Source organism: Ceratotherium simum, chromosome 22, assembly GCF_057802395.1.
Source record: "Ceratotherium simum simum isolate JZ-2026a chromosome 22, ASM5780239v1, whole genome shotgun sequence".
NCBI classification, from domain to species: Eukaryota; Metazoa; Chordata; class Mammalia; order Perissodactyla; family Rhinocerotidae; genus Ceratotherium; species Ceratotherium simum.
In genome coordinates this window covers 18,548,923-18,557,132 of record NC_141921.1, presented here as the reverse complement: position 1 = coordinate 18,557,132, position 8,210 = coordinate 18,548,923, and the positions used below count along the sequence as shown (strand labels likewise).

The following is an 8,210-nucleotide window of genomic DNA, read 5'->3' as shown; positions in this document are numbered from 1 at the left end:
CGCCACGCGGTCCAGTCCCGGCACCAACTCGGCGGCCCGCGCGGCCGGTATGCCCTGCCCGCCGCCTTCTCCGCGCGTCCCCTCCCTCCGCCCGGCCGCGCTCGCTCCCTCCCGATTTGGGAAGGCGACCGCGGGGCGGGCGGGGGAGGGGCGGGGCGGGGGAGGGTGACATGTGAGCAGCGCGCCCGCGGCAGGTGGAAAGGCGAGCGGCATGGAGCGCGTAATAAGAGAGTTGGAGTCGGAAAGAGCCGCCCCAGTCGCCGGGGAAGCGGGCGGTCAGTGCGGGCTCCGGCGGCCCCCAGGCTCCGAGCGTCCGCCCCCGGCCCCGGCGCGGCCCCGGCCCGGGCCCTAGCCCCCGCCGCCCGCGCCCGCCCCGGGCCGCCCCGCCGGCCCCGGGTCCGAGCCATGCGCCGCTGAGCGCCCTGCGCGCCCCCACCCCGGAGCGTACCCGGGCCCCGGCCCCCCCGCCCGGCGCCGCCCATGGCCGAGCCCCCCCCGCGCCGCCTTGGCCTGGCCCCCCCGTCCGGGGACGCCCCCCGCGCCGAGCTGGTGGCGCTCACAGCCGTGCAAAGCGAGCAGGGCGAGGCGGGCGGGGGCGGCTCCCCGCGCCGCCTCGGCCTCCTGGGCAGCCCCCTGCCGCCGGGCGCGCCCCTCCCTGGGCCGGGCTCGGGCTCGGGCTCCGCCTGCGGCCAGCGCTCCTCGGCCGCGCACAAGCGCTACCGCCGCCTGCAGAACTGGGTCTACAACGTGCTGGAGCGACCCCGCGGCTGGGCCTTCATCTACCACGTCTTCATGTGAGTTTGCGACCCCGCGTCTGCGCCGCGCCCCCGCGCTCCCGCCCCGCGCGGCCCCTGCCGGAGCCCGGGCTCCCCCGGGACGGCGCCCCGCCCTGGCTCCGCCTCCTGTACCCCATCTCCGCCACCGACCCTCATCTCTCTCCTCCCAGGCCTGAGCCCGATTTCTGATCCCCCCAGCCTAAGCCTAAGCCCCATGTCCAAATCCTGACCCCTGCTTGACCTCGCTTCCGACCTCCCGCCTCAACTTATATCCATCTGATCTCCAACCCCTGCTCCTCTGTTCCCGGTACTCCCCACACCCAGCTGCTTGTCCCCATCCTCTCTGCAGTCTGGAGCCACTCAAGTGGGGCTCCCCTTTTCTCTTTCTCACGTCTGTCTCCCCCCACACGCTTTCTCTCACCTTCTCCCCAGCTCTGTAGCTACAGTGGGCTCCCACCTGGGCTTCCCTTGCAGATGCGCCTCTCCGGGGACAGCCTCCACCCCAGCCCAGGACTGGCCCCCGATTGTAGGTGTTTGGGGGTCCGGGTGAGGCACCTGGGCCCTGACACTCGTGTGTGCTGTCTGACTTCTCTGAGTCTTCACTCAGTCTTCCCCTCCACCCTCAACTTCCCAGGGGCAGCAGCGGCTGCCCTGCCTGTCCTGCCGGGTGGGCCGGTTAGCTTGCCCAGCTCGCTGGCCACTGCACCAGGCCTGGTCTGGACACCCCAAGGGAAAAAGAAAGAGGAGAGGGGTAGGTTTAGAAACACTGCCGCTGCGGGGGGGGGGGGGGGGGTTCCTCCCCTTCCCCAGGCTCCTGCAACTTTCAAAAACACTGACCCTTCTTGGATGTAAAGAGTGAATTTTGGCAGCTGAGAGCTCAGTCTTGGGGGATGGCCTGGCCCAGCGGGGAACTTGAGAGGCCGGGCGGCTATCAGTTGAAGGGCTCGGCCTGGCGCTGGGACGTTCAGAGGTGCCCGAGAGAGACCTCTGTTCCCTGGAAAATGTGCCACTGTTAATCTCTTCTTGCTGCCTGCAGAGAGGACCCTCTGGTCTTGGGGTCTCCTGGGTGGTCCCCTTGCCTGTCCACCTGACCGTCTGACAGTCCTTCTGTTTGTCTCACTGTCCCTCTGCCCAACTGAGTTTCCACCTGTGTGTGAGTCATCCTGTCTGTTCATTTCTCTGTCTAACTGTCCGACAGTCCTTCTGCTTCTCTGTTTCCATCCCTCTCTTGGCCTGTCCAGTTATCTGTGTGCCTGTCTGACCACCTGTCTATCCGCCTGTCCACCTGACTGTCTCACTCTTCTTCTATTTGTTTGTTTCTGCCTGTCTTTTGGTCTGTCTTCCTGCGTGACCTCTGGTGCTTGCTTGCGAGACTTTGCCCTGTCCTCAGTGGGCCCGCAGAATTTCAGAGGTGAAGGAGAAGAAATGCTGGTAAAAGAGCCGCTGGAGAGTAGAAGAAGAGAACTTTCTCAGCCATGAGGCTCCTGGGGGTGCAGCCTCGACTTTGTGTGGAGACTCTGGCTGGGCTGGGACGGGGGCCGAGAGTTGAAATTGCTCAGGATGTGAGGTCAGGCTTAGGGTCAGGGTCAACGGTTAGGAGGAGCCCAGCCCCCAGTGCCCCCTGGGAGGGCCTGGGATGAACATTTTTTGCTGCAGAGAGGGCTGTTGGAGTGAGGAAGTTTCCATGCTGGGGTACCAGGGATGGTGGAGTTGGGGTGAGGGGCAGGGGACTGCTAATTGAGTGGTGCCCTTGCCCACACTGCAGCCTGGGGTGCCCAGGAGTGAGACACTCCACAGAGAGCAGCTGCATCCTCCATGGGCTCTTCTTGGGAGATGACTTTTCCAAGGCAAGGCTGGGCCTGAGGAAGCCAATAGGGCTCTGAGGTGGTGTCCTTAGTCACCAGGCCTGGCCTCTCAGCCCCCACAAGGGTCACTGGAGGTGAAGGACCCACCTCGTGTCCCTTGGCCGGCCACTGTCTTCGCCTTCTCTGGAAGGACATCTCCTTCCTTTCCAGGAGCTAAATCCGGTGGTATCTTTGCCCCACATCCTGCCCTTTCTGGATGCCAGGAGTGCCCTGGCCAGGGGCAAGCTTGTTCTGACCACTTGTCCCCAGGAGCCAGGGCAGAGGCATCTCTCAGGAGCTCTGGGGAGGGAGATGCAGCATGAAAACCTCCAGATGTTTAAAGATTTCAGGGAATTGGTCATCCACCTTAGAGGTCAGAGGGGGCTGTGGGGGCAGGATCCCCACCTCTTGTGTGCTGTGTGATCTTGGGTTGATCTCTGAGCTTTAGAGCTGTAGGCTGTCAAAGTGGGTAGAAATCCCAACCTCATGTGCCTCCCTCCTGGGTGAGGTAATAGGTCAGAAAGAGCTTGGTGAGCTGCAGGGCCTCTTGAAGCATGGAGGATGGATGTTATTATTGGGGCTGCGGAGGGGGCCTCACAGGAGGCCTCTCCTGTTCTTGAAGAGCTCCAGATGTGGGGTTTCTTAGTCACTGCGGAGTCTTGGGTAAGCCAGGAAGTGCTTCCTGCTATCGGACTTCTAGCCCTACTGCTGCGCTTTTAGTCAAATCCTTCCCCCGCTCCCCAATGGCCCTCAGAGGCAGCCCAAGTGAGGAAAGTCCCATGTGCACAGTTAGCTAGGACCCCCTTTCTAGAGACTCCGGCCCTGGTAGGAGGGGCCCCAGCAGAAAAGCATGGAAGGGAAGGGCTCAGGAAGGAGGGAATTGGGGGGAGCCGAGTCCATTCACCCCAGGAGACACCTCCCTCACACCTGCCAGCCAAGTCCCCACGCAGAACCGGCACCTTTTCTGGCACCGAGGTGTGGGAGAGTGCCCAGAGGACAAAGCGAGATCCACCTCTCCTGCCGGAGCTGCGGCCTCTGGGAAGTAGAAATGGCTGATTCCCATCTTCTCTGTGTTGAGATCCAGAATGAGGAACTGTTGGCACCTCTCCGAGCTCTCCTTCTTCTCTTTAGGCCCTAGGCCCTAGCCCCCTCCCTGCCCCCGGTCCCTTATGTAAGCATTCAACCCTTCACAGCCCCTGCTCTCTGAATTTTGAGAACACATTACTGCCCATCCCACTTTTTGATCCTTTGAGGGGAATGCTCACCTCCTTACTGCACCCTCTCACAGGCCACCCTGGCCTCGCTTTTGAAGTCAGAGGGCCGGAAGGGGCTGGTCCAGAGGAGAGCCTCATCTCCCCCCATCCTCCCTGCACCACTCTGTTGCTCCCAGCCCTCAGCTGCCCAGCGAACTTTCTCTATGTAAAGGTTTACGCTCTGTAAACATCTTCTGGCAGCCTGGTCCCTGGGGTCAGAAGCTGTGGGAATAGGGAAGGAAGGAGGTGGCGGCAGCTCCTGGGGCCTTCAGACTCCTAACCCTGGAGCCCGCTGAACTCCCACCCCGACCATCTGAGAAAGAATGTCACCTGGATTGGAAATAATCCTAGTAAAGTGTACCCAGAGCCCTCAGGCGTCCTCCGAGGTGCGTCCTCACATTTTGACGGCCCCATTTTGCTTATAAGAAAACTGAGGCTCCGGAGACCCAAGTCACAGGGTAAATCTGTGGCAGATGCAGGACCAGACCCAAAGTCTCTTGACTGCCTGTCCAGGACCTCCCCTGCTCCCTGCGGCCACCTGCTGTGGCTCTTGGAGTTTGACCTGAAATTTCTGATCATGCGTGGAGCATCAGCTAGATGCCGGTGCTGTGCTCAGCACTCTATAAACCACCCTCACTGTGTCCTTCAACAGCCTGGTGAGGCGGGGGCTGTCATCCTCCTCATTTGACAAATGGGGAAACTGAGGCTCAGGAGAGGTCACCCAGTTAGTGTGGAGGAGGCTCAGCCCAGTGCTGGGTCTGGCCCAGAGCTGTCCTTCTCCTGAACCTCAGCTTCAGGCAGCACCCCAACCCCAGGCTCCTCAGGAGCCACACTCCTGTGTGATTTGTCTCTCTGTCCCCAGCACCCAGGCGCAGGGGCTAGGCAGTGGCAGGATTTTGTAGAATTGAGTGGAAACTGCCCAGCTTCACGCAGTGCAATCACACTTGTGTTGTACACGGCTTTGCTCAAGCACACATCCCCCTGCTACACGCCCATCTGTCTGTCTCACGCATGCACTCGCTGCAGCTTGGACGCCCATGCCCCTGGATGTCACAAAGGCACGGGCAGCGTACATCCAACGAAAAGAAATCTCATGGACAGCTGCTGCTACCTTTTCACTGACTTCACAGACACACACCTGGGCCTGTGGCCCCAGCCCAGGCCCCTAGGACAGAACAGAGTTGGCCCCATTCCTTGAGTTTTCCCCTTCACCTGTCCACACCGCGGTGCTACCTCTGTGTATTTGTGCATCCGCCTTGGAGGGCAGCCTCAGAGCCATGTGGGAGCCAGGCGGCTGGCTTCCTAGGACGTTGCTGGCCTTTGCTCCCCCTGAAGGGCCCTCCGAGATCCTTCTGTCCAGCCCTGAGGTGTACTGCTGGGTACACCAAGGCGCAGAGAGGGGCAGATACTCGTCCAAGCTCACACCTGGCGAGTCGGTGGTAGAATGTGCCAGGAACCCAGGCCTTCTGCCTCCCAGATCAGGACTTCAGATAATATTTTCCTCACCCCAGCCGATAGGGAAGACTGATGCCCCGAGAACTTGGCCTGTGATGGGGAAAGTCTCAGAGTGTGACCCAAATTTTTTGTGCTGCTGTTTTTCAGTCCCCCTCCTTTTGTTTGGTCTTTGTAAGAAGGGGGTGAGTGGAGAGACCATCCTGCCAGCCTTCTAGCCCCCTCCCTGCCCCTTACACACTTTGCTCTCTCCTTCCCCAGTTCTCCTTTGGGGTCACTGGAGCAGGTCAGATCTCTCATTGTCTGCTACCCCACCCCAACTCCATAGCGCAGTCATTCCTTCCATTGAGGAAGCCCTGCTGAATGTCTGCCTTCAATCCCTACTGCTGTGGAAGCTTGTGCTCTCACAACGTTGGGGCTATTAGCGTTTGAAGAGGCGATTATTCTTGGGCTGAGGGCAGCACTTTGAGTGAGTGATTGATTTAAGGTTCTCTGAGGCAGTCGAGGGAGCTGAAACTGTCTGGGGAGCAGGGAGAGAGGAAGGCTCCGCAGACCGGGCCAAGGCCCTGCCCCTGCCCCCAAAGTTGGCTGCAGGGAGCCTCCCCAGACTCGGAGCAGCCAGCTGGAGGTTTCCCACCCACTTCCTCCCCTGCATGGATGTGGGTCTTTGGCCAGGGCCCTCTTGTACCTTTGGCTAGGTCTTGACCTGACCTCTTGTACGCTGGGGGGCCCAGCAGGGAATTCTTTTTTTTTTTTTTAATAATTTTTATTTATTTATTTTTCCCCCAAAGCCCCAGTAGATAGTTGTATGTCATAGTTGCACATTCTTCTAGTTGCTGTATGTGGGACGCGGCCTCAGCATGACCGGAGAAGCAGTGCGTCGGCGCGCCCGGGATCCGAACCCGGGCCGCCAGCATCGGAGCACACGCACTTAACTGCTAAGCCACGGGGCCAGCCCCCAACAGAGAATTCTGAGTGTCTGACCTGGGGCAAGTCTCATTAACATCCCTAGCGTGGGAGTTGTGGGGCTGGAGTGGAGGAAGAGGGGGAACTTTGCATTTCTGCAGAGGCTGTCCCACAGGAGGTTAAGAGCACGGGATCCGAGTCTGACAGATGTGGGTTCATTTCTGGTTCCACCCTTAGCAGTTCTGTGTCCTTGGGCAGGTTACATAACCTCTCTGAGCTTCAGTTTTCTTATCTGAAACATGGAAATAATAATCCCCGCCTCTAGGACTGTCAGGGCTGAATGAGTTAAGGCACCCAACGCTGTGCTGGGCACAAACGTTAGCCGTTGTCTGTCATCATCACCGTCACTATTATCTGTTGTTATCACCCTCATTCTCCTCCCTGGGGAGAGCTTTGACGGCTGTCCTTGGCTCAGCATGGGCACTGTGTCGGTGTGCCCAGGAAAGAGTGGGAGCTGTGTTGCCTGGATTGCGGGGTGAGTGGCTCTGCACTGGGAGCCGGAGGATGCATCTTGTGGACTGCCCAGGAGCATCGGGGATGTGCCCCGCCCGCTGCGAGCCTCTTCCTCGCATCTGCTCATTAACCCTCCCAGCCGTTGTATCAGGCAGCACAGTGTATCCTCATTTCGCACTTGGGGAAAGTGAGGCTGGTGAGGGGACGGCACCCACTTGCCCAAGGTCACACAGCTAGTGAATGGTGGCACCTGGACTCCAGCCTGAGTCCCTGGGACCTCGCTGATTCTCCTTTTTTTTTTTTTTTTTTGTTGAGGAAGATCAGCACTGAGCTAACATCCGATGCCAATCCTCCTCTTTTTGCTGAGGAAGACTGGCCCTGAGCTAACATCCGTGCCCATCTTCCTCCACTTTATATGGGACGCCGCCACAGCATGGCCTGACAAGTGGTGCGTCGGTGACCAGGATCTGAACCGGCGAATCCCGGGCTGCCGCAGCGGAGCGCGCGCACTTAACTGCTTGCGCCACGGGGCCGGCCCCTTGCTGATTCTCTCCTTCCTTCACCTGACAAGTATACCTAAAGAGCATCGACTCTGTCCCAGGCCTGGGGAGGCAGAGGATAGACCATGCCTGCGCCCTGCCTGGGGGAGGGGCAAGCCCAGTGAGGAGGCTGGAGAGCCTGCCCTGACCACCCCCCTCTCCTGCCTCCTCTCCCAGGGACTCGCAGAGAGGTCTGGCTGAAGGTGTGAGCGTGTCCGTGTGTGAGTGTCAGTGTGTGGCCGAGGTGTGGGCCTCATTGTCAAACCCTGCAGCTAGCCTGGCCCCAGGGAGGTGGAAGTGGAGCCACCATGCTCAGGGGTGACAGCCAGGGACCCCTGGGAGAGGAGGGCAATCCCCCACTCTCTCCTGAGCACAGCATCCTGGGGAATGGGGACAGGGAATTCTCAAGGAGATTTGGAGATCTCAACACTTCCTGGGAAGTTGCCCACCCCCACTCCTCCCCAGTCCCTGAGCCTCACTGTTCCCCTCCATAAAATGAGGCTAAACAGGAAAGTGGACCACTCAGGGCTGCCTGGCTTGGAGGGACTCTGGATACATGGGAGGAGCTGTTGTCTCAGACCTCGAGTTTTGTAGGGTGGGGGGTGGGGAGTTCTTCTTCCAGCACCTTCTCCCTGGGCCCCTCAGAGGACGGGGCAGCACTTAGAAGAGCACTCAGGAGGCTGCCTGCCCCTACCTGGGGCTCCAAGGGGCTGGGAATAGGGTGCTGGTCAGAACTCTGGGGCCCCCATAGAGCCCCTCAGGACTCCAGGCTTTCTGGGCAACTCTATCCCTAGGGCAGGATCTGCCTGCCCTTGGGGGTTGGCACCTGGGAGCGGTGAGGATGGGAGGGGCAGCCCCAGGCAGCAGACTAATTGGGCTGGGAATCCATGAGCAGCGCCTGAGGGAGGCAAAGGGAGCCTGCAGCTC

General features: G+C 60.2%; 1 protein-coding gene across 1 annotated transcript in view; it reads left to right on the top strand.

Moving 5' to 3' along the window:
* The first annotated feature begins 228 nt into the window (after positions 1-228).
* KCNQ4 (potassium voltage-gated channel subfamily Q member 4) overlaps positions 229-8,210 on the top strand; it is a 55,162-nt gene continuing 47,180 nt past the window's right edge. The window contains exon 1 of the mRNA XM_087446180.1: positions 229-794. Coding sequence (XP_087302306.1) covers positions 481-794 — 314 coding nt within the window. The 5' untranslated portion in view covers positions 229-480. The remainder of the gene's footprint in view (positions 795-8,210) is intronic.